Genomic DNA, 26,081 nt, shown 5'->3' on the forward strand with positions numbered 1-26,081 from the left:
CGACCACTTTCGCAGTTTTGCTCGAAATCAAGATATTTAAAAAGGTGTCTACTGTTGGAACTAATAGCAGGGGCATAATTTTATTATTTTTCATTTTATTTTGTACTTTTACAAATGGAACAAATCAATCCAAAGTTTGATTAAAAGAAATCCTTATCAATCGAAACTTGTGGAATTGTGAAAGTTGGTTTGCTTTACACATCACACAGCCCTAATTACGGTCAGGTTAAAGGACTGCACTTTGACCAAAGGTTAATTGACAAGCTGAGAGCCGGTAATTAGCGAGCTGTCTTCCCAATACCTCCATTGTTTCATCTCAAAATTTAATTTCAATATACAGGCTGTCCCAGCGAATTGAAAGTCTGTTATTGGAAAGTAACTTTTTTCAAAAGCCGTAGATTCCAACCCTCTGCATCACCCACAAAAAAAATCAAATATAGAGGAGGTGTTGCACAAATGAGCTACAATACAAACTTCTGTTTATGTTATATTTTTGTACGTAGATTTTAATAATGATTTTGATCTAAACTTGTATTGGTTGATTTTGATGAAAACACGGTTTTTTAATTCATTATACAAAAACTAAGACTTTCACAACTTTAACTTTAAGTTCAAACTTAAATCTGTACAAACTGATTAACGCTTTGCAAATGCAATTTGGAACGTAGAAAAATTATGAAGTTTGTTAAAAGTTGAATAACTTAAAAAGTTAAGAGGAACACTCTATTTTTTGTTTTTGCTTTTCAAAGATTATTAAATTATCTATCTAATAACACAAAGTTTCAAATGCCTAAAGTTAATAACTAAAAATGTATTTAACTTTAAAATTTAATTTCACTAACAATGTACATTATCCATAAGCATTGTTGTTATTATAGTAAACAAAACCATAACAATAGTAACTCCACCAAGGGTCAGTTGTATTAGTTTATACGGGATCTAAAGATGCGCTATAAATATTAAAATTTAATAAATGACAAATAATAGTCTAAGGGTAACATTATGCCTATTATTAGCTGAAAATTTCAGTCTTCGACTACTGAAACAAAAGTTAATAATTTTTTAATGTTTGAAGTTAAATATCTTTTGAGTAAGGGAGACTGGAAACAGTTATAACATTTTTTACTGAAGATTCTTTATTCGGATATGTTCAATGACAAAAAAGAAAAAATACCACTATATAGGTCAAAAATTCAGCTTCAAAGAGAATTAAAATTATTTATTTTGGTCATTCCATTACAAGAAAAAAATTATGATGTAACGAGGCAGAATGTTACAAACGTAACCGTGGAGGGATGTTAAAAAATATAAAAAAATATTTTTTTGTAAAAGCAAAATCAGCAATGCATATTAGATACGAAATCTGTATAAATATTTGAATAAAAAATGAAATAAATAAAGAATAGCCATTTTTATTGTTACAAGAAATATCGAAACAAAATATCTCTTTCTTTATAAGGAAATCAACATAACTTTGGTAATTAAGAATTTAGGTTTAACTGCTATCAGTAATGATCGTTGATAATGGGTAAAACAATCATCACTTTCGTTAGGTCTTGTCCCTACACATGTTACATTGGTATCATAGTGTTATTTTTACATGTGTAACTCGGTTACCTGAACATAACAAAACGTAATTTCAAAATACCAGTGAGGTTTTAAAAAACGTCAACTTTAAATTTTTTTGCATAAATATAAATAAAGATGAGAATTATAAAAAAAAGACGAAAAAACTGAAATTTTACTTATCTGACTATAAAACACGTTCCTAAATGATGAAAACTACTAAAGCTTTGATATATTCGGTAAAGTTCGTTGTATTCGTTGTTAAAGTTTGTTGTATTCGTACCGCGTTACAATTGTACCCACTCTCCCCTAAACAGAAGAGACACTTAATTATTAACTTATTGTTTTTTTAATCAGGATTGAGGACTAAAATAACGAATTTCCTTTTTGTCTCGCTGAATAATTCTGTGGTTTTATTTTGACGATTTTACACCGTAAATTGGAAAGTTATTTTTGTTAAAATTGTGTCTCAAAACATTCTTGACGGTAGCACAAAAAGTAAATTCGTTATTTTAGTCCTCAATCCCGATTAAGACGTAATAGATAAAAAAACAAGGACGAAATTATCAAACCTGACTGTTATTGTTTTTAGAGAGACAATTTAAAAGTCGTTTAGTTGCAAAAATAAAAAATAGTGTGTTCTACTCAACTAACTTCATTTATTTATCTTTTTGATTGCAGTGAGCTGAAAAAAAATTTATCCTGAAAGTTTGAACTTTTTTCGTCAAAAAAATCAAATTATGTATTTCAAAAAGAAAGCAAAATCGACCAATAACAATTTAAGTTAAAAACATGAGTGTTTAAACGCAAACAATACAGAGTATTCGATTTAAAAAAAGCAAATTTGTATTGAAGCCTCGATTGACCCTAATTTCGGATACTTGAAAATAATTTTAGGTGAGTCAGGTATCTACGACTTTTGAAAAAAAATTAAGGCTTTTGAAAAAAATTTAAAGGTCAATATTGACTTTTCCACCTCGCTGGGACACCCTGTAATTAAATCGGCCATATGGCCCCTCCGCGCAATAAAGCCAGTATTATCGTTATGAAATAAAACACGTAATCTCCTTAATCCGATATTTTCATTAAAATTGTGGATATTTGCCTAATGGCCCCGCTCAGAAAATCGGGAAAGTCCGCTTAATCCACGCGAGAAAGTTGCAACAAATCACTTCGGCCCTTATTTGGCAACTCGGTGCAAAAAAGTGGCTTCCTTTTAAGTGCACTCGCAATTGCAGACATCTGTTATGAATTAATTATTTATCCGAAGATCCAAATTACGCGTCATGCGAGCAATAATTCAATTAATCTAATTAATTCCAACGCTATGTGCTCCGGCTTAATACGCGTAAAGACCCGAATGTTTTGTTCTTGCAAACTAGGATTTAACGGTTACTGTGGTTTTATCTGCTTAATTAAGCTCTTATTGTCTTTGCAGTTAGACAGATTTAAGGAACCGCCCGCTTTCGGGCCGATGTGCGACCTCCTGTGGTCTGACCCTTTAGAAGACTTCGGTAACGAAAACAACGCAGAACATTTCTCTCATAATTCCGTGAGGGGTTGCTCATATTTCTACAGGTTGGTACCACTGTGCATTTTCACAAATCACTTATTCAACTGTTTCAGCTACGCTGCCTGCTGCGACTTCCTACAAAATAATAACCTTCTATCAATAATTAGAGCACACGAGGCACAAGATGCGGGGTGAGTTTTTCCAAGTGCGAGCGATAATGATTATAATTTTTTGTAAAGAAATTTTCATTAATTAAAGCTTTACGAAGCGGAATATAATGAAAAGTCAATACGGTATCAAGATCATGTACATGTATACACAATGTGCTATTAATAATAAAGATGACAGCAATAATATTTCACCGAGTTTATGACAGGGAAAATGCGGCCGGATTATTCAATTTCGGTAATATTAATCGATTTGAGGGCTCAAAAGGCTCCTAAAAACATCATTATCACTATAGTTTTGGCATTTTAAATTGATAAGGCGATAAAAGTGTTGCGATTCCGTTCGAATTAAAGCTCGCAGAGAGCTTGGAAAGCGACTAATTGCTTGAGGGAATTTGTCGACTTTTTGCTATCAAGGTTAACACTCCGAATTTTTAAATGCCTGGTTTTGTTTGTGTTCATTGTATGACTATTATATCTCGAGATTAATTTTTATCTTGAATACGAAATCTCGACACTAAACATGCAACTGGGTACCCACCCTTTTAAGCTCCGCTATATAATTAGCATATTATCGCGCCAATTTTTAAACTTACTTCCATTTTATACACGTAGGCTTATACATATTTTATGAACGTGTTTTATCGAAATTCTGCGCCTCACAAAAACAACCGCGAAACGCAACAATAAAAGGGGATTTACGCAGGGAATAAAATTACCGAAATTGGGGCGATTCTAGGGGATTTGACGTCATGGTTGATATGCTAGGGAATTCCTTCACACATTGAATTCAATAAAATTAAGCTATCAAAATTGGGTGTCCAAATCATATGCTGAACGGACCATTTTTCAAAAATTCTTTGAACAGGGCAAGCTATGTTTCTAATTTTAATTTTGTTAAAAGACCACTAATATTTTTGTTACAGTTTTTGAAAGGTCTACTAAAAGTATTTTTTTTCTATAAGTTCTTATAAAAAAAAATTAATTATTTTTTTATTAAGTATTATTTATTAAGTAGCTGCAAGAAATTGTTTTTTGGTGTCATTTGAATCCAAGCGATGCTTAAATGTTTTTTTCGTGCAAAAAGTCCGCAAAGAAAATGTCGCTAGCCTCATCATTTAATTAAAAGTTCAAATAAATAAAAATTCAATTAATATTTTATTTATATTAATATTTTTAATTAATTAATTTTAATTAAAAGGATGGTAAAAAGTCGTAGTTGATTTGTGATTTGACTAGTAAGTTTTTTTAAGTTTTAACTAAAAATTACATTAAAAAATACAAAATAATGTGAAAAAATAAAGAAAAGTCAAAAGTAATGGAGATTTTTACACAAAGGGCTCTTTATAAAGATAAAGAAAGCTGCTCATGTCTTATTTGATATTTTTTATTGCTTTTATTGTGTTTATGTTTCATACTTAGTATGGTTTCATGCTAATTATTGAAAAAGAATTATAAAAAACGATCGCCTCTTATAAAATACAGAAAGAACAAAAAAATAAAGCCTTTTTTGTGTCATTATCAGTATTTTTTTATACAAGGTGAGTCTACTAAAACTATATTTTTACTATACCTCAAAAACTAATAATCTTAGGATTGGTTTATAGACGTGATTAGTTTAATCTGCAATTAAATGCGTGATCACGTGACCAAATTGAAGCAATTTGATTTGTCCATTCGCGTTGTTAACTTTTAATAACGAATTAAATTTTAAGAGCTTTCTATAAACTAGTCCTTAATCACAGAATTCAGCGTTTATTAAAACCTTCAACATTTGGAATTTTTTCAGAATTGTTCTACAGTTCCTAATTAAAATGTATTAATAATTTATATTAAGTAAGTGTATCTTGTTCATTTCATAACAAGCGATGTTTAAATGCTTTTTGTGCAAAAAAATTCGCAAAAAATGTCGCTAGTTTCTAAAAAGAATTAATTAAATGGTAATTTAAAATTCAAACAAACGTAATTTTGGTGCTGGCTACAATTTTATTAAGAATTTTTGCGCAAAACATCATTTTAGTATCGTTATTTTAGAATAAGACTAGAAATCATAAAATTTAAATAAATATGAATTAATGTTCTTAAAATATTCTTAATTTGAAGGAAAGGTAGAAAAAAATATAAGTACTCGTAGTTGATTTATCATTTTTGTGCGACTATTAGATTTTAACACTAATAAAAATATTTTTAGCAGACTCATCCCGTAACTCATATTTCATGTAAATATATAAAAAAGTAAAAAACAAAGTCAAAGAAATAAGAAAAGCAAAAAAATTAAAAAAGCAATTGAGAATTTTACATAAAAGGCTCTTTATCTTTCTGCTTTTACCTAATTTATAAGGGGTGATCCTTTTTTATTCCTTTTATTGTGTTTAGGTTTCATATCTAGTAGTGTTTCCATGTAAATTATTAACAAAAACAGTTCCTATTTAATTAAAATTAATTAATTAAATAGTATTAAAGTAGCTGCTTGTGTGTGCAAAAATCCCATAAAATAATTAAGTAAATCTTTAAACCAACCCTTAATTAAATACTTTTAATTATAATGAAGGATAGGAAAATTCAGAAAAATTCACAAGCAGACTCACACCATATTTGACTTTCTTTTATTGATTTCTTTTCATTTAATGGAGTATACTATAAAAAATAGTAAACAAAAGAAAAAATTGGCAACCAGTTATGCAGATGTACAAAATAGTAATTTAACAATGCAAAAAACCTAGTAATTTACGATTTTTACTGAAAACATGATTTTGCATCAGTAAAACTTGATACATGTATCGGATCTGTGTGTGATTTTAACCCAAACCCGTCTTTTACTTGGTCGAAACGGAATTGGATATCGGTGTATAAAAGGCTCGGCCGAAAAACAACAAAAACCGCAAAGATGATTTAAAGGAAATGTAAATGCGAGTCTGGAGATGAAGCCCTGCATTCACTAATAGAGCGAAGTTTTCAAAATTTGATAGCAATACTACAATGGCATGAAATTAACGTGTTTACGAGGGCGTTTGCCATTAAATCCTTGTTTTATTGTTAATAGTTCGCGTTATTAAAGCCGTAAAAATCGACGCTGTTTTACGTCTTAATATTATTTAAATGGTGCCACCTTTTCCGGAAAATGCACGATTTATTATAGACTGTTAGATAAAATTGATTTAGAGGTGTTCAAATTTTTTGTGGCTTTTTCGGCCTCGAAACTATCAAACTTGTTTGGTTTCAGGTATCGAATGTATAGGAAAAGTCAAACAACAGGCTTCCCTTCCCTTATCACAATTTTCTCAGCACCCAATTACCTGGACGTGTATAATAATAAGGTAAGCTGCCGGCTTATTTTTCTTGAATTTTCGCCACCAGATTCTAATTAGCAAATGGATTTTTGTGCGAGAAAACCGATCGGAAACGGCTCCAATTATTTTCTCAAATGAGCTCGTAATTGGCGCGCTAGTGCAGAAAATGGACACAAGTCCGGTCGTAAATTACAGTTTATGATGGCAGCAATTGCACGTGAAATTATTTTCGATTTGTTTTGGTTTTTTTCGCAGGCAGCCGTACTAAAGTATGAAAATAACGTAATGAACATTCGCCAATTTAATTGTTCGGCGCACCCTTACTGGTTACCAAACTTTATGGATGTGTTCACGTGGTCGCTTCCTTTCGTTGGGGAAAAAGTGACGGAAATGCTCGTGAACGTGCTCAACATCTGTTCTGATGACGAACTCGTCTCAGACGGTGATGATGCGCTAGAAGAAGGTAGGTTTCAGCACTGTCTCTACAAACATTTTGGCGGACAATTCGAAATTGAGTTGGCAAGGCTGCCATAGCCATGTTGCCAACTCAATTTCAAAGACACACGGTCAAGGGATGCCCAAAACTGGCATCAATTTGAAGTTTTTTGGGGCATAAACTTAAAGTTTTTGTAGCGGAATTAGGTCACGCAATGACAAAGGACTTGGCCTCAACTTCAGTGGCGAAATACGTTTCAAAAAGTTTTTCATTAAATTTAAAGAGTCTAAGAAAGGAATAGCTGCCGTTTAGACTAAAAAAAGTTCTTCTAAAGAGCGGTATAATCAAAATAAGTTGCTTTTAGCATTTACTGTAGTAAAAGCCTCAGTGTGTAGCAAATGCCTACGGCTTTCCTAATATCAACTGATTAACGTTTTTGTTTGAATATTTTAATTATTTATTATTGCTCTGTGGCACCATTTTTTTATGCACGGATTTAGAAAATCTAAAAATTTTTCTTTAATGCATTTTTGTAGAAGTTTTTTAATCATCATTTAACATCTTTTTAAATAAAGTGATCTAGTCTCACATCCATACTCACGCTTTTTTGAAACCCAGGATAACCGAGACTTCTTAATATTTCCATTTTTGTTAAATTTTCTCATCTTGATAGGATGTTCTAAGAACTTTCACCCATTCAACGTTCTCTGCATTAAAGCTAGTAAAATTCTGCTTTATTTTAAAGTCTTTTGAGTTTTGACGAAATTACAAACTCAAGTTACTATCTTCTGAAACAATGAAGATTGACTAAAATAATATACCATACAACAATGCAACTGGCGACAGAAGATAATTAGTTTAACTAAAATGCAAATAAGGGTTTCCTCCGGTAAACATATTTATTACTGATGACTAGCTGCATTGTTGAATGATACATTATTTTAGTTAGAATAAACTTTATTTAGTTAGTTAAAAGTAATTATTTTAGTTAATCATCACTAAGTAAGTTGAAAGTACAACTTTGCAAAAACTTCACTAAATATAATACTTCACGTTGAAGCCAATACCACAGATAATTAGTACTTATCATAGTATTGTTCTCTATATATCAAAGAACAGTCCCCATCAAAAAGAATGACACCCCTAGATTATAAAGTAACCAAATCTATACATTTGTCTCTGCGGTTTTAGGGGTGTCATTCATTTTGATTGTGACTGTACATTAAGCAGTGTATGAAATATTTGCTTTTACTACTTACTTTAGGTAGTTTTTACTTGAAGTAAAAGCAAATACTTTTTTTAATCATACCACTCATTATTACGATGAACAATTGACAAAACTTTGCACTTGTGTTTTGATGGGAAAGTTTTAAATATTCACAAACGGGTTTTTTCCAGTTTGTAATAAAAGTAGAATACAAATCGATTTTTTTTTTTCGTTTTAGTTGCTTTGACCTTTAAGAAAATAGTTTTTTATCAAAAGGAGAAATTATAAGAATGAAAATGTTAGCGTTTTTCCAAAAGAGCTTAAATAACTAACAAAATTATTAGTAAAAGAAAAATAGACGCCATTGGAGCTTGGAGCAGTCCTTTGCGTCAAAAACCTGTTACTTTCGCGAAAATATTTGTTGTAATTGATGTTCACTCAAAATGGTAGCTAGTGATAATAACAACACGCTTATTATTTTTCTTCAACCAAAAATAATGCAAAAAAATACCTTTTGTTATTTTTCAATGCTACTTGGAATTACAGATGGTAAGGTTCAGTTTTTATTCCCAACAATAATTTGCTTTAAACTTGTAGTACGTAATTAAAATTAGTCTGCCTGAATAGTTACGTGTTTTTGTTTTTTCGTTTCTAGTTTTTGATTTTGGTTCAAGCTAAATCTATTACTTTGACGGTCGGCTAATTTTTTTAATGATCGATTCGTTGGTGTGCATTTAGCTGAAAACCACACCAATGAATTAGTTATAAACCCCTGAGTTTGATCGACTTGCAAGGGTTGTTCAAACAATCAAAAATATTGCCAAATATGTTGATGTAAATACCCAATTTTTCGATGTTTTGTTGTTTATGACCCCAAGTAGCATCTTGTCCCATTGAAAATTTTGCGATATCTGTCAGATATTTACTTCTAAAAGCACTGCATAATTCTCCGGCACTCAATCTTAAAATCTCTCTCAAAAAGATATGATTTTCACAAAGTGAATCCATGCACTCGTATTGCTTATATTTTTTCTTCTATTCTGACACTTCTATTTTTCACTATTTGTCTATATTCGCCTTGGAATCGCGCCCACACAGCGAAACAGGCAAAAATTGTTATTAAAAAACCTGGTAAGTTATCACAGAACAAAGCAGCTTAAACAGAGGAGTTAAAATAACACTGCATTAACGATCATTTTGAACAAAATTAAGCGCGTTTTTTTGTGGAACAATTCTTATTGACTCACTTTCGACGGGACTCGGAGGTTGTGCATTGTTTTTAAGTTTGTTTGGGTTTTTCAATTGTGAATAGGCATTGTTCCCAAACGGCTTGTTTTTGCAATTTTTCTTTTCCTCAATTCGAACGATTACGACCAAATTAACTTTTCTTATTTTGGATTTTTACACTAACCACCCTGACCACGTTTTCATACTGTTTTTATTTCGTTTTCGAGTTCTTCATCCCATTGGTAGACTAGTTTATGTTTCCTTCAGATTTACGTTAGACGTAGCCGATTTAGATGTAGCAAGCATGATGCATATTTTTTGATCAATTTATAAATGTAACTCGTTATATATTTGGCATTATTAATACTCTTTAAAAAATAAGAAAAGAATTTGTCTCATTGATACGATTCTAGTGCAGTACTGTCATATTTTTTCTATTTTAATCTCCTTTATCGTTTTTTACGATTTTTCTCGCTTAGTGTTTTTGCTTTAATCTTTTAGTTCTAGCTTTTGACTAAAGATTTTTTTATCAAATCTGTTGTTATCTTTCGCGTTGTGGATGCACACAAGTATCCACAACCATTTGATAAATAAATATTTGCTGAAAATTTTGTTACTTGTATGTTTGACGCTATATTTTCTACATGCACCGTTTGTTTTGTTTTTTTCTATAACTCTACGCTACACTTTGCGCCACTGCCCATTTGCTGTCGATTTCTTCATCGATGGTTCCGATCAACAACTCATCGTTTGGTAAGTTTCAGTCGCTGTGAATGCTCACTGTGCATGTACATAACGCCCATCACTCACTAATACAGAGTGTCTCAAGACAGAAAAAATCTCTTTGTCATAACAACATCCATTATTAGATTAGCAAGTGTAGCACTTTTCGTTCAATTCGGTTGTAACCAAACCGCTAAATCAGTTCGGTTTTTAGGTACAGCAGCAAACTTGAGGAAAGAAGTGATACGTAACAAAATCCGGGCGATTGGTAAAATGGCTCGAGTATTCTCTGTTCTAAGGTAAAGTTTCGGACGAGTTAGGTCGTGTCGATTAACTCGATTGTTCCAGGGAGGAAAGTGAATCAGTGTTGCAACTTAAAGGTCTCACGCCTACGGGTGCGCTGCCTCTAGGCGCGTTATCAGGCGGAAAGACGAGTCTCAAAAACGGTGCGTTTTATCGATTCGTTTGAGATAGTGTATGGAAAATGCTTGTGTTTTTAGCGTTGCAAGGATTCTCTCCTAATCATAAGATAACGAGCTTCGCGGAAGCCAAAGGTTTAGACGCCATCAATGAGCGCATGCCTCCGAGGAAAGATGCGCCACCGTCGCCGGCTGAAGAAACGCCACAGGACCACAATCACACCCAATCTAATGCACACTCGTGAGCTACACTTAAATAGGACATCACATTGGCCGGCTGCAGGTTTGTGCATTAGTTTGTGAGGGATCGCTTCAAAAATGTCCAAATCCAATTACCCCTTAAAAAAAGAGAGCACTAAATAATTAAACTCAAAATTAGATTTTGACATTTTAAACGTAAGTCGTTCCAAAACCTGGCCATTTTTCACGTTACAAGGCATTGTAAAACTAAGATACTGAAAATATAACTCTTTTTGACGAAATGGAGAATCAAATGTGATTTTTTCTTACGGAAAGTTATCCGAAGATTCCAAAAATGTCTGTTTTTTCATTAAGATATCGATCAGAATTTGGTTCCTTAAGATAAATTTTTGTTGGAGTAGAGGAGAGTGCTTATAATTGTGTACTTAGGAATTCGAATGTTTAAATAATTGATACTCCAACTTTTGATAAGCAAAATAATTTAAGGATTTTGAATCTGTTGTCAAATTTTGTCTGCGAGCGGCACTTCTTATGATCTCAATCAGTCAAGGTTTCAATAATCAAAAACAATCAAACCAACTCAAATGTAAGTTTATCTTATAAAAAAATTTCTGAGGACTGCGAAATTGTCTTTATAACAGTTTTTGAGACAAGTCAAAGTTTCGTCGTTTCCTTCTTGAAAATAACGGTATTACGTGCAGTAAAGTATCAGAACTCTTTTTTTTATCGAAGTTAAACAATTCATACAATAATAATTGATACTCCAGATTATCATATGAAAAATTGTTGAAGGATTCTGAATCTGTTTTTATTGTCAATGAGCTACTGTTTTAAGACTTCTCTTTTAGATTTCACTCTACGTTTTAGCAAAATTCTTCGATAGTGTCGTTTGGAATTTTTACAGATTATATTGTTTTTGTAATCTGGGCTGTCCTTTAAATTATTTTGTAGTGTGATCGCTTTTTTATACGAATGTTTAAAAATTCTTTGATAAACACTTCTTTACATTCTCCAAATTCTCTATTAAATTCTACTCTATCACTTCAATTCTTTTAAATTATTCTCTAGTTTCGCTTCGAATTCTTCCATAATAATTTTTAGCATTGTTTGTGTACTTTTCTCTAGATTTTTCTTAAGATGCCAACTACGTCTTTGTAAAATTCTTTGATAGTTTCGTTTGGAATTTTTGTAGATTATATTTTAGCATTGTTTTTGTAATCTGAACTGATCGTTACATTATTTTGTACTCATCGTTAGATTCTTTTATAAATTCTTCTCTATATTCTTCTGTAGAAGTATTTTGTAGACTGTATTCAAAATTCTCTTAATTCCCTCTTAGATTTCACTCTAAATCTTTGCAAAATTCATAGATAGTTTCGTTTCGAATTGTTCCAAATTAGTTTTTAGCATTGTTTCTGGCTGCAACTATTGTTTAATTTTTCTTAAGATTCTTCTCTGATACGTTTCTAAAACCGTTTCTATATCTGAAATATGGACTATCCTTTCGATTATTTTATAAACCCATCTTAAGATTCTTAAGATTATTTCGTAGACTGTATTCAAAATTACTCTATAAACATTTCTACATTTTCTTAATTCTCTCTTAGATTCTAACTACATTGCAAGATTCTTTGATAGTTTGGTTTGGATTTTTTCCAGAATATATTTCAGCATTGTTTTTTACTCTTTTTTAATTTTTGCTTAAGATTCTTCTCGACTCTTTTCTAAAACCGTTTCTAGATCTGAAATCGGGACTGTTCTTTAGATTATTTTGTAGACACATCGTTTGATTCTTTTATGAATTCGTCCCTAGATTCTTATACAGAATTATTTTGTAGCCTGTATTCAAGGTTCTTTTATGCTCTCTCAATTCTTTTTTAGATTCCACTCTTAAGGCTTTGCAAAATTCTTCGATAGTTTCGGTCCGAATTATTCCAGATTAGTTCCAGGGGCATTGTTTCTGGCTGAAACTATTGCCTAGGTTTTTTTTAATACTTTTCTAAAACCATTTCTAGGTCTGGAATCCAGGCTTTTCTTTAAATTTTTTTTATAAATGCTTCTTAGATTCATTTATAAATTCTTCTGTAGAATTATTTTGTAGACTGTATTCAAGATTCCTTTATAAATATTCTTTTACATTCTCTTAATTCTCTTTTAGATTTCAACTACGTCTCTGCAATTTTTGTTTGAAAGTTTCGTTTGGAATTGTTCCAGATTATTTTTTAGCATTGTTTCTTGAACTGCTTGCTCTCTAAACCTTTCCTAACATTCTTCTCTAAATATTTTCTAAAGCCGCCTATACTCGTAGAACCGAACTCTGGACTATTCTGAAAAAAATATTTTATAAACAATTCTTCCACTTCTCCAATTCTCTTTTCAGTTTTACTCTGTCCTTGTTCATATTCTCTTATGGTTTCCTTAAAAACTTTCCTCGACGATTCTTTAGCATTGTTGACTATTAATTCTAAAAATTAAACCTTTTTTTTTGTATGATGTTAAAATTCAACTCAAACAACTCTAAAAATTCTCTAAATATTCTTAAAATTCGCCAAAATTGTGAACGTTGGCAACACTGAATCTATTGCCTTTTACAAAACGATTGCCAGTGAAAAGAAATTAGTTTGGCCAGGTTTTGGCGAGATGTCGCAGTGTGGTAAAAGTTTGTTTTTCAGGGTCCTGCAGAGGCGCTCACCTCTATTACATGTTACATCTTTCTTAGATTCTAGCGACATTTTCTCATTGGGACGACAGGCTCGTTCACATCTTAATGAACAAGTAGCTGGTCTGCTTCCTCTCTCTCTCTGTCTTGTAAAATTTCTGCTATTCGTGCCTCGCTCTTGCACACTGCTCTACCGCTACTTTTGCTTGAGGACAATCATATTGTCCGGTGTTATCATTCCATATCTACTGGTTTTTTAATCGTTAGCACAACACACGATCGGGTCCTCTTAGAGTCACTTGATTATTTCTATTATATTATTATAAATGTAAACTTGACGTCATAAATTTGTTGTAACCAGTAGTGTAAGTAGTAATTAATTAACAAAAAAATAAATAAATAGTAATCACATATTATCAAATTGTATATCGGTCAGCAGTGTGAAATGGCGGGCTCGACTAGCTGGTCGCACGTGTTGAGTGATATAAGCGTGCCATACCCACCTGTCGCCACAATTCATTAATCATCATCACTATGTGTTAATTTAAAAGATATTGCTATATATAATATATACATAATATTTAATGATGACTCATGTGCTGAGTTGGAAACTTGATTGTGCGAAATAAGTACATTTTATCTCTCTATTACTATTATAAAAAGTGTTTGATTTTAATATTAACACAAAACACGTCTTTGCTACGAGCTGTACTTATTTGTTTTTTTGATTGTACAAATTGTGTTATACTATTAAATGGTTAATATTAACTTTTCCTCTCTGTCTGAGCGAGACGAGAAATTGTGTATATAATACGTGTACAAAAATTCAATCCAAACTTGATCACTGAAATTCATTGTTGTTGCGAATCTCCAGCACTCGAGGACTGTTGTTTTTAGTAGAATCATCTTCCTCAGACATAGAGTTGGTGTGAATGTTCAAAATTCTGTTGTGTGCCAGCGTGTTAAGTTGTAATACCTATTAATCTTTAAAATTCTGTAAATTTACTCTAATATATTATATACATAATATGGTATAGTTGATTATTAGGTAATATCTCAACCAACTATCGGATAACTAATTAGAATGATATCAAAATTTAATATGGCGTCCCTTAACTTTTATACAAATGTAATACACTGTTGCTTAAAGTATTCGTTACCAGTCATGATCACCACCACCCGGGAGAAGAAGAATAAGTATTTCGTATCAAAGTTTGGGGCATTTTGATCGACGGTTCTTGAAACTATATTTAGCGAAATGTTGCTGCTAATCACTGATGGTTTGTCATCATCAAACGAAATTGTTAGCTAGTCATTTCATTCACTACCTCTCGCCTGTACATACAATTGTGTTGTTTAAGTTTAAAACTTAAGTTAGTGTAATAGAGACTGTCGTTATTATTATATAATCTGTTCGTATCGTATGAACAGAATGTGGTATGACGAAGCAATAAAATGACATTTTTCTAATGACATTGCGCGATTGCAAGTGGTTAGTGGACATGCGCTAAATATATTTTTAACTATAGTAAATGTGTAGGTCATGACCTTTCGTTTCGACTGATTTGATTATTACCGATATTTTGGTGGTTTGTGGCGGGGTTTCGACAGCAGAAACGACCAGACTAAATTCTAATTAAATAAATAAAGCCAGTGGCGGCGTTTCTGGTGCCGAAGTCGCGACCACTTTTATTGTAAATGTTGAGCATCCTCCAATGGCTCGGTATATAAGTAAGCTGACTTATTTGTGATAGCTATCCTTAATTTTTGAATAGCTTGGTACTCACGACGTTTGGCATTTTACCACGGAATGCCGCTTCGTGATGCGCATTTTTTTGAAAATAAACTTTAAAAATTGTATAAATATAAAACTATCTATATGCCTTCATACTTCCTAACTTATTATTATTATTATGATTATATATAATAATGCACTGAAGTATTGGGATGTTAGACTTTTAATACTTTAGTACTATCACTGTGCCACTTTCGGTGGCCGTTTTAATATTAATCTCAGTACTGGAATTTGACATTTTTTTGGGAGAAATGCCACCTTTTTGCTACCTAAACATCAATACTCAAGAATGGCGTATGTAATTATTTTGATCTCATCGAGCGAGCATCGGACATCTTACGATTTTCAAAGGGTGGTGTTTTGTGGGCAGTGTGCATTTCCAGTACGTCTAGAATTAGCTGAATGTTTTTAAATAATTGATGAATATACATTATATACATATTACAATGCGTTGATATAATTCATATCAATCGAAATGTGCAATTTAAGATGGACAAACTTCTAAAGTTCTGCATGTTACATTTGGCAGTTGTTTATCTGTGATCGCCTTGCGTTACTGATTTTAAGTTATTTTACTTCTGTCAAACATCTCGGTTCGTTTATTGTAATGTTACGATTATTCTACATTTCAATTGTAATGGATATTTTCATTTGTGTTCTTATTAAATATACATAATTGAAAATCCTGACTTGGCCTTTTCCTATCACCAACTGACCGACCGCCGACTAAACAATGGACAGGTATGTGATTAAACAACAACTTCCATTAGGGATTTATTACAGCACTATCGCTTAATATTACATACAACTACGTATCCTAAACAATTAATGTAAGTCAATATAATCTAGAAAAAGTAACTCATCAGTAGCTTATTTTCCGGAATATGAAAATAATTGGACCGATCAAAGTGATAATTAATCCTTAGACTAAACTAGAATAAAATTGTGTCGCAAAAATACATTTTACTGCTTACGTGTCTTCTTGCTTTTTGGACCGGCACCATTTTTTACCGCACCACCAACTCGACGTGTAGTACGTGGCGAAACGGCTGGAACTTGCGGCGGTTCCTCCTTAACTGCTTCTACAACCGGAACTGTTTCCTCTGTTTTCACTTCCACATCATTTTCCGGTTCGGTTTTCATTGACACATCCTCGTCCTTGCAAGCTTCCTCAGGATCGTACATTTCTATTAAAACGTATTACAAATATTCAAAACACAATGAATGAAAACTACCTTCTTTACAATTTTCCGTATTGTCTTCAGCGGCTTCCTCCTGACTCGCCTCCTGATTGTCTACATCGCGTTTACGTTTCTTATTTTCTGCTTCTTTTGCAGAATCTTCAGATTGTTTCTTGTACTTAGCCTTCACCGCGTCGATGAAAGCGTAATAATGTGCTTCAGTCCTTAAGTGTGCCTAACAAAAGAATAATTACACTTTAGCTAGACTTTGAGGCATACGTTAAAAAATTAATAAAGGGTCCACCATGTCACGTTTAAAATGTTTTCGCTGTTTCAAAACTACGGAAATACCATCGTCGCATTTTACCGAATAATTTTTTAAATAAGGTTGATTGTGAATTGCATGAATAATTAAAATTATTCGATTCAATTTTCTGCTTTCTTTAAATTAATTTAAATTTACACAAAATTTCAGATCTAATTTATCAATCGATGTTTTAACAAATGCTCAAAATGTTTATCATGAACAATGAATTTTAAATCGAACATTGGTGAAGTTAATTTTCATAATAAAAAAATGTGTTCGATAAAGGGTAAAAAACAAAAATAAATTGGTTAAAACTTCAAAATTAGCAATCTTACTTGAGCATAATTTTCATTTTCAAAACTTCGGTGACAAATTTCGCACATGAAACCGGAGAAAGGTTTCAAACTTTGAGTTGCAAGCGGACGATTCTTTTTATAGGCCGGCATGCGATTTTGCAAATTATTTAATTCATCGGATAATTCCAAAATGGGATTTTCCTCCTCCATTTGCAAACTCTCTTCCAAAAGTGGCTCCAAGTCAGTTTCTAACTCTTCTTCAATAATATCACCATCTGTTCACAAAAAATTAAATAGATTTTTAATTTTTTCCCCACCACTGTATTTACCTTCACCCCCAGCTTTGTTCTCAATCATTTCGTTAAGTGTCCGTAAATGATCCGGTGTCAACCGATGGTCAACCCAATCCATACGCGAAGGAAACTCCTTCCCGCAAATATCGCAATTTGGGTGCAAGAAACGTTTCAAACGTTGATGGCCTTCAGTCCTTGAGATTCAATGTAACAAACGTAAAACACCTCTCAGAACACTTACTTGCGATGTGTTATAATCTTTCCCAAAAATTTCAAATCGCACATGTTGCAATGACTCTCCGGTTCTTGAAATTTACGAATAAATTTATTCTTGAGGAGACGATGCATTCGATTCAATTCAATGACTCGCTTCTCCTCAGACAAACGCATATTCTCTCGCAAAATGTTTACAGTGATGTGGAAACTCTCTTCAAGACTGTCCAACATTTGCTTGTGGGCACGACCTTTGAAATAAATTACCAATTAATTTAGATCACTTCGATTAAAATAAATTTAATTATGGACTATTATATGTAATTATTAATGCAACTTTTAGCTACCAGGTCCAAATTATCTATTATTAAAAAACAATTTCACAATACAATACAGACTTGACAAGTTTCGGCATAAAATGCCATCATCAGCTACAAACATTTCACAAAAGTTAATAAATTAGAATAACACTAATGTGTGGATTATACCTCTAAATAATTATGTCACCAACAAAAAAATTTCAGAGTACTAATTTTTTTCCGTTTTTAGAATTTTTTGCCAAATTAAATAAAGCATTGACGGCATTTAAAAGACTTTCTCTCCTCGAGCCAGAATAAAAAAATGTATCCTGTAAAATAGTTTCAAAAATGCTATTTAAAACGGCCGTAAACCACTCCGTAAAATGGCTAAAATTTTAAGTCTTTTTAGCCCTTTTAATCATAGTCTTGAACATATTTTTTTAGCCAAGCCATTCGCGATATATTCCGTTGGATATTATATTTGATAAAAAATAAGTTTCATCCCGGTAAGCAGATGAGTCCAGGAGGTCCAGAACGGCTTTAATTCGGACCTTAAAGACTAAGCAGTAACAACAAACGAAGAAAATAGATGAATTGATGGTATATTTAAATATTTATTATCTTGTACAAATTGGAACGAGTTCTTTACGTTGTGAACTGATTTTTGGATGACTACTTAGGATGTTCGATAAAAATTTAGCAAGTTTATACGTGCATGTGTTATTGGTGGATGTGGTAGGTCTAATAAGAACATCACATTTGTGTATTTTAGGTAAGAACTACATCCTACCAAAGATAAGATGTTTAACAGTAAGTTCAGGATGTTCTATATCTTTAAGATACACCTTGCACTTGTAATCAAGTTTGCTTAAACTACCACTGTCAAGCTTTGTAGCTGATGATGGCATTTTTCGCTGAAACGTTCTCAACTCTGTAATGTATTGTGAGATTATTTTTTAAAATAAGTAACTGAAACTCATAGCCAAAATTTTCATTAGTAATTAAATTATTGCGAGAAAGAAACACATACCTCTGATGTGCTTCTGGAAGGACTCTCCATCCCACATATCCTTATTGCAAACGAAGCAGTGCAAAAGTTTCTGCGGCACGCCGTAATATTTCCCATCGAGATCTCTCGGCTCTTCCTCCTTCTTTTGTTCCTCTGGTTCGTCTTCTTCATCTTTAGAATCATCAGTCTTCTTTTCTTCTTTCCAGCCCCGTTTAGTTTCTTCCGCCCCATCATCATCCCGGATATCTTCACTTGACAGGTCAATGGTATCAACTTTTTCATCTTTTGGTTTTTCTTCTTTCTTCTCAGGTTTGCGTTTATTATCATCTTTGACAAATTTCGGTTTATTTGGCGAACGTTTGTGGTTATCACGTGGGGTAAAAGAACTTCGGTTTCGGTTATTCCCCGAACTTTTATTCGAGTCCAGTTGGCGCCAACCGCCACTTCGGTTCTATCAATCAATGGTTAAATGGTAACAACAAGTTTCAAAATGCGGTAATTTATAAATCACTGAATCACCTCGTTTTGGGATTGTGACGAGTCTTGGAAAAGGAGTGAAGTAAGTATTGTTTTTAAAATACATTGTTTAATAAAAGTGCTGCCGAATTGGAGAAAAAATCTAACATAGAAGGCGTGGTTGCACTTTTTGACGGCAAATTCAACATGGACGCTACTGATTGAAACAATTGCTGCCTCAATTGTTAGGAAGTTGTTGATTGACAACACTTGAGGCAACATGGATACATTTCTTACAATGAAGTTATCATCATCAGAAATGGCAGTAAATCAAAGAATGAGAGTCTGGTTTGGTCAATCCGGAAAAATAGAAAAAAATGTTTTAAATTCATACCTTATTGTAAGGCTCGTTTCGTCTGAAATCAGACCGGCCCCTGTTACCAAACCGATTAAATGAATCGCGGCTATCTTGATGAGGAGAAAAAGCAGGAGACGTATTCAAAGAAAGTAATGACGGTGGATTGTTCATTTGCTGTTGTTGGGGCTGCAGTAAGTTGCTTAAAGCTAGAGCAAGTTGTTGGGGATTTGCGGCCAACTGCCCTAGCAAACCCGATGGGTTCAAGGAATTATTAGAAGGCATGTTTCCCTGCCAAGGGCTAACATTGTTCCCTTGAAACGGTTGATGATGTTGAGAAAACGAGCGATTGCCTCTTTGAGGTCCGCCCATTCCACCGAGTCTTCTATTTGCCATGACTAGGTATTTTCAACTATACAATTGCAAGAAATAATCAATTAGAAAATCGGATGATGCGACGCACACCACAAAATCACTCGCAGAAGACCAGACCAGCAAAAACTTACAAACTAACTCAAACTTACCTCACACAACGGACTCAAACGAATTCTGCGACTTTTCTTTCGGGAAAATACACGAAAAACTACAAAAACTGTTCAGACGCCACAACTTAACCACAAAATGGCGACAATTAATTGCGCATGCACTTCCGGTCACCAGGCCTACCAAAAGTGCCAACCATCACCACTCAAAATTCAAAAAAGGAAAATTCTGATTCACTTTTTACTCATAAACGCTAGACTATGCGTTAGATATGCCCACGAACAACTACATTTAGCAATTATCTGCAAAATAACAGCAACAGCACCGACTATTTTTTCGAAATTTCGTATGACTATCTTCTTGAAAGTGCCAACGTAAGATATTCACACTTGTCATTTTTCAATGTTTACAAAATTCTACAAACTGTGCAAGAGACATGAAAGACAAAAATTAAATATCAGGGGGCGAAAAAATTGTGAACCGGTATAACCACTTAACAAGCCTGAAGACCAGGGTGGTGAAACCTAAATGCACCAAGCCAAGTATAGGCGCCAAATTCAAAATCGACTGTAGTTCGGCTTGCTATCGCAGATGTCGCACACACGTATAGTCAATTTTAGCGAAGCTACCTATAATATCGGCAGAAATTAACAGTGGACCTGTGACAGTTGCCATTGTGTAAATCGCCATTTTGTGCTTGGTTTGTTTGGTGTTCGCCCTCGGCTTTGTTTTATGTGAAATTAGTACTGTTTTGTGGTTTTTTTCGTGTGTGTGCTTTTTTGAACTTTTTTATTGTGGGAATATAAATAATTTGATGGATCAATCATTAGTTTATAGTTATCGTATCGTGTATATTGACTAGTGATAATAAATTTTTATTACAAGTTTATTGTCTTTATTTATTCTCATATTTTATTTTTCGTATTCTTTGTAAATATTCAGCAACAATAGTTGTCTAACATCAGAAAGTGTTATTAGCAACTATTGTTGTGAATATTTACAAACAATACGAAAAATGCAATCAAACTTTAAAAGAAAAGTAACTACGGGCAATTCAAATCGCCCGCCGATAACGCTTAGTACGCGCTGGCAACAATAGATGTGCTAGTGACACTTTCGCTCTATCCGGACAAGGACAGATGCGTTTCTGTAAAACCTGTTATTCTGTGCTGAAGACCAATCAGGGCCGCCAACCGCCCCAACTTCACGCCAGAGTTGTTTCAATTTCCTGGACTTAATTCCGCCGAATTACAAAGTGTCGCCATTATCTACGAAAATTGTGATCTTTTGAGTGCTTTCCGCCTCAAATCACGCACTTTCGTCGCAAAATTGTGCAATGTTATTGTTGCCTTGACCCGTGCCTAACTTCACAGTTGTGTCATAAATTCGTCGTTAGTTGTCCGAGTGTCATTCCTCAAAATCAAAAATCTCACCATGTCAGACTGGGACACAGTGACCGTTTTAAAAAAGCGGGCCCCCAAAGCCTCCACAATGAAAAGCGAGCAGGCCGTGAATGCGGCACGCCGCCAAGGCGTCCCCGTCGATACCCAGCTCAAGTGTACGTATTTGACATTTTTCCAGAACATCTGAGTCTATCTCACGTCTAGGGGGCGCCGGGGGCAACAAGCAGCACGTGGCCACCAAAAACACAGCGAAACTCGACCGTGAGACTGAAGAACTCAAACACGAGACCATCTCGTTGGACGTGGGCAGGATTATCCAGCAGGGCCGACAAGCCAAGGGGCTCAGTCAGAAGGACCTGGCCACCAAAATCAACGAGAAGCCGCAAGTCATCACGGACTACGAGGCCGGACGGGGGATCCCCAACAATGTCATCATCGGCAAGATCGAAAAAGTGATTGGCTTGAAATTGAGAGGTAAAGACCGCGGAAAACCACTCCTACCCCCGGGACAAAAGAAGTAATGTCCTGGGGGGATGGCCAGTTTTTTATAATTGCGATAAGTGTCACGAGGGGCTAGGAAGTGTTAAATTTAGGGATTTATGTACTGAACCCTTCAAGTTGTTCTATTCAAATTTTATTACACTACAATAATAAAGGAGTTACATGGAGCGATTCCTCATTTCAGAACCAGTTTTCATTTCACACTTTTTCACAAACTAAACATGAAATTTTTCGTTATTACGCACTAAAACCCTACTAATTCCAAGTGTGCGAAAAATCGACTATTTTCACACATTTTGTAGACAACTGTATTTTTTACTTTTTTATGTATCTTCCTTGATCCGTGCAGGAAGGAGCCACTTAGAGTTAGAGACACTTCTGTCAGTTACTATCAGTGTTGCCAGATGCATTGTCTCGTTTTTTTCAACACTCGTATAAAAATAAAAAGCAAGAATGGGTATATAGATTTATAAAATTAGTTACAGATGAATAATTAAAAAATATTGGTCACAAAAATATAAAATAAACACAAAATTCAACAAACAACAGTTTTAACTTGTACATGTCTTATTCTTTGTCTACCTCTTTGTACAAAGTGTAACTGTTCATAGACTGAATTAATTTTTGATAATTTTTTTCGCCAACCAAACTTTTGGTATACAGCAATCCAGAAATTGTACTTGAATTTAATTTAATTAACTGTTTGAATTTAACTGTTTTCGGGTCTAAAACTATTAATTTCTGTAAAATATTTTATTTAAGGGGAAATCTTTGTAGTATTTGTTTGCAACTTTCAACAAAAATAGTCGGAAAAAATTTAATTAATTGTTCAGAGGAAAAATTGCCTCCCGGTAAAGTTTTGGCAACATTGCCCCAAAATACAAAAAGATAATTTCTTAATATTCCACATTTTCTATTGTGCGTTCAATGAAACAGTGAAATAATGTTCTTAAGATGTTATAAAGTAAATGTAATTTTGATGCCTCTGCCTGCATTTTTTATTTAAATAAGTAAACAATGATAATAAAACAAAGTTTAAAAAAAATAAAAACAATTTTGTCTGTAAAATGTTTTCGGTAGCTAAAACTTACTTTCTACTAACTGCATCTGTATAAAATAAACGTAACGGTTCGTACTGCTCTCAAATTTTTATAGTCATGAAATTTACAGGTACCCAAGAAGCCTGAGATGGAAAAAAAATTTTGTAAATTCGGAAATTTTCTTTGGACTCAAACTTGGCACAGTCTCAACAAATCTTATTAAACTATCTTTATACAGAATTTTATTTTCAATAAAAAATAGACGATTTGATTATAAAGACTTAAAGAATCGGCTGAAGAAACTAGTATTAAACCCAAAAAGCTATCTTTAACAGAATTGTTGAGAAAACTCCTTACGATTAAGCAGAGATGTTTTGTGGTGGACAAATTTCAGCAATAACTTTTACAAGATGATTGATCCATCGTGGTAAGCAGCTGATTATGTTGTGCTACAAATGTGCTTAGCCGTAGTTCACCTAAAATTTACGAAAATGTTCTTATTTAAAAGAAATAATGATAAAAAATTTATCTTTTTTAGTATTATTTTTTAATTTAATTTGTGTAGATAGACCTGCTGCTGCAAATGCAGTCAGTTGTGGTTGTGCGGCAATTGACTAATTTTTTTGAAACTGAGATATGATGTGTTTTAATAATGAGTCCTTTTTCATTTGGCATACTCTTCGTCTTTACGGCTTTTCATTAACCATCCATTAAATTTAAGTAAACTTTTGCAGACTTCTGTGTAAGTTTGTCCATACTTCTTTTTTTATTGTTTGTGTACTTAAGCCTTCACCATCACTAGCACCACTGTCTGAACTACTTGTTTTTAAATGTTTTTTAAGCAATTAAAATCATTATAATCAAGTTACTTTAGACATTATGGTCATTTTGAGACTTATTTTTCATTAAAACCCAATTTAATGTATTCCCCGCTTATTGTGCCTTTATTGCAAACTCGAAAAATGCCCTTTAGTCAAAACTCTACGTGGAAACGCAGGGGCCTTTGCAGTTCGTATCATTATCGTGTTATTTTAAAGTATATAAAAATTCAACATTTTTTTAAATCTATACTGTAGTGTAAATATTTTCAAACTGATTTAGGTCTACCGAAAAATCAATAGGTCTGGCAACACTAGTTAGGTGGTAATAACCATGGCAACCAATTGTTGACTAACAGATGGCGCCACGTTAAGCCGTGTCCCTCATTGATCAAGGAAGCCGTGGTTCAATCATCACGTCAAAGTAATAATTCGAATGTTTAGATATTTGAGTGTGACCTATTTGTTATAATTTTTTTAGATTATTGTATGTGGTAGAATTAGAATTCCTTTACCGAAATATTTGTTAAATAAAACAATCAATACCAAACACTGATTTATTAAGCAAAAAAAACACCAATTTAATCTTTCCTCAATTGAAAACTATCTTCCTTAATACCATCCTTGGTGATGATGTTAATCAAAATGCTATCCCCTGTGAAAATATCTCTCTCAGCGGCTGAAATAAAAACGTCTTTGATGATGGCAGCTGCTCTCTCCAACGTTAATTTAGAATCCTTGACGTTTTGCATATTTTTCAAGCCAATTTGATTGTCCAAAAGCGGTTGTAGGAGGGCCCCCGCGGAGCCCCCAGCCCTATACGTGGTTTTCTCGCAATGTCCAATCGGATCGTAGCTATAAATGCACCCTTTCCCTTCATTATCCAATCCAACGAGAATATTAGAAATGTAGTATGGGAAAAACCGCTTGTAGTACAACATGGTTGATAGCATTTGGGCACAAGCCGGTGTGGCCATGGTTTTATTATGCTCCTGTTGGTACATTTGCATGCGAGCGCTCAAAATGCGGGTCAGGGTGAGAGTGTCGCACCAACAACCCGAACATCCCAGTACTGTAGTGTCCGATAAACGGAACAATTTATTCTGGTCACGGGTGTAAATTGAAAAACCGGCACTGAGACGGGTGTCAGCGCCTATTACCACGAAATCGTCGCCGGCGATTGCAACCACACTCCTACAAAAGGGGCTGTAGGGAGGGGTTTAATGTGAGGAATGCTTACCCTCCGTTGTCGGCATAGGGGCTGAAGTGGTGCTGTGTGGGGGCTGTAGCATAGTCGGGGTAATTGGGGCGGTTTTCGGAGTGTAATAAAGCCATTTCGTATTAACACTTACTCGAATTGAATGACAACACAAAATAAGATGTCAGATGTCAAATATGGAAGCGACCGAAATCGTACACGGTTGAATCGTTACAAAACCAACAAATTATACTTAAATAAATCACAATCATCAAAATTTTAGTCGTAAACGTGTTTCTTACAAAAAAGGCTATTTTTTACTACTTTTCAGACCAGGCATGGAGTAAAGAATGTGCGTCGGCTCGAATTTGGTATTTGTATAAATGGTTGCCTATAATAAATATTTTAAAAATAACATGCAGCGCCAAATTTTTTTAGTTTAGGTACACCGCCGAACTTACGATAAATATGTGAAAAAAAAACATAATTAAACGTATAACGACTAATTTATTACACTTATAAATATTTGTATTACACGATTATTTAAAAATTAAACCAAAAATTACTCTTTTGATTAAAGATTTATTTTTAATGGGGTTGAAATTAACAACATTTATTACATTAACTTTATTACATTTACCTTAAAACTTAAAAAACATTTGGTACAGATATGACAATTTAAAAACTAAATTAAAGCTAACCTTTTAAATTAAAGACTTATTATTTAATGTGGATGATATTAATTTATCTTAATTAAAACTTAAAAAAATTGACTCCGATACGATAATTTTAATACTAAACCAGTTACCTTTTCTTACAATAAAAATTTATTTGATGAGGATGAAATTAACAACAGAGATGAAAAAATCATAAAAAAACTAAAAAATAATTTATTTATTTTTATTTTTCTATTTTCTAAATTATTTTGGTCTAAGCCTGTGTAAAATGATCCTGGAAATCAATCGACGTCAAGAAAATCACCAAACTTCCAATAGCTTTTTACTTATGATTTTTTTTATTTTTTCT

General features: G+C 33.3%; 4 protein-coding genes across 10 annotated transcripts in view; 2 read left to right on the forward strand and 2 right to left on the reverse strand.

The window, feature by feature from the left end:
• Nucleotides 1-15,892, forward strand: part of LOC657135 (serine/threonine-protein phosphatase 2B catalytic subunit 2) — a 55,915-nt gene extending 40,023 nt beyond the window's left edge. The window contains exons 7-15 of one of the 4 annotated variants that reach the window (XM_064359741.1): nt 3,005-3,144; nt 3,193-3,270; nt 6,470-6,563; nt 6,792-6,999; nt 9,278-9,310; nt 10,350-10,428; nt 10,478-10,575; nt 10,630-10,831; nt 13,422-15,892. In XM_064359741.1, coding sequence (XP_064215811.1) covers nt 3,005-3,144; nt 3,193-3,270; nt 6,470-6,563; nt 6,792-6,999; nt 9,278-9,310; nt 10,350-10,428; nt 10,478-10,575; nt 10,630-10,793 — 894 coding nt within the window. In that variant the 3' untranslated portion in view covers nt 10,794-10,831; nt 13,422-15,892. The remainder of the gene's footprint in view (nt 1-3,004; nt 3,145-3,192; nt 3,271-6,469; nt 6,564-6,791; nt 7,000-9,277; nt 9,311-10,349; nt 10,429-10,477; nt 10,576-10,629; nt 10,832-13,421) is intronic. The other 3 variants (XM_015977999.2, XM_008201302.3, XM_008201303.3) reach the window with 3 other exon arrangements.
• On the reverse strand, nt 10,846-20,595 carry Pep (Protein on ecdysone puffs). 3 transcript variants are annotated; one of them, XM_064359739.1, is made up of 9 exons: nt 20,137-20,595; nt 19,652-20,024; nt 18,823-19,252; nt 17,522-17,744; nt 17,317-17,474; nt 17,027-17,262; nt 16,439-16,619; nt 16,178-16,390; nt 10,846-10,886 (listed from the first exon to the last, which is right to left on the reverse strand). In XM_064359739.1, exons 2-9 carry the CDS (start codon nt 20,006-20,008, stop codon nt 10,861-10,863), a joined length of 1,824 nt encoding a protein of 607 aa, XP_064215809.1. In that variant the 5' UTR covers nt 20,009-20,024; nt 20,137-20,595; the 3' UTR covers nt 10,846-10,860. The 3 variants fall into 3 exon arrangements, with proteins under 3 accessions (XP_064215809.1, XP_064215810.1, XP_968783.4); XM_064359740.1 differs by lacking the exon at nt 10,846-10,886 and adding an exon at nt 15,965-16,130 and having other exon boundaries at nt 20,137-20,594; XM_963690.5 differs by lacking the exon at nt 10,846-10,886 and having other exon boundaries at nt 15,965-16,390; nt 20,137-20,594.
• A 680-nt stretch (nt 20,596-21,275) lies between these two features.
• On the forward strand, nt 21,276-24,407 carry mbf1 (multiprotein bridging factor 1). 2 transcript variants are annotated; one of them, XM_008201307.3, is made up of 3 exons: nt 21,276-21,653; nt 21,703-21,972; nt 24,141-24,407. In XM_008201307.3, exons 1-3 carry the CDS (start codon nt 21,530-21,532, stop codon nt 24,158-24,160), a joined length of 414 nt encoding a protein of 137 aa, XP_008199529.1. In that variant the 5' UTR covers nt 21,276-21,529; the 3' UTR covers nt 24,161-24,407. The 2 variants fall into 2 exon arrangements, with proteins under 2 accessions (XP_008199529.1, XP_966347.1); XM_961254.5 differs by lacking the exon at nt 24,141-24,407 and having other exon boundaries at nt 21,703-22,166.
• Prosbeta6 (Proteasome beta6 subunit) lies at nt 24,401-25,316 on the reverse strand. The gene is made up of 2 exons (XM_963762.4): nt 25,098-25,316; nt 24,401-25,051 (listed from the first exon to the last, which is right to left on the reverse strand). The coding sequence occupies exons 1-2, from the start codon at nt 25,190-25,192 to the stop codon at nt 24,439-24,441; spliced, it is 708 nt and encodes a 235-aa protein (XP_968855.2). The 5' UTR covers nt 25,193-25,316; the 3' UTR covers nt 24,401-24,438.
• Nucleotides 25,317-26,081: the final 765 nt, after the last annotated feature.

The sequence above is a fragment of the Tribolium castaneum genome, chromosome 1, assembly GCF_031307605.1.
Source record: "Tribolium castaneum strain GA2 chromosome 1, icTriCast1.1, whole genome shotgun sequence".
Lineage (NCBI taxonomy): Eukaryota > Metazoa > Arthropoda > Insecta > Coleoptera > Tenebrionidae > Tribolium > Tribolium castaneum.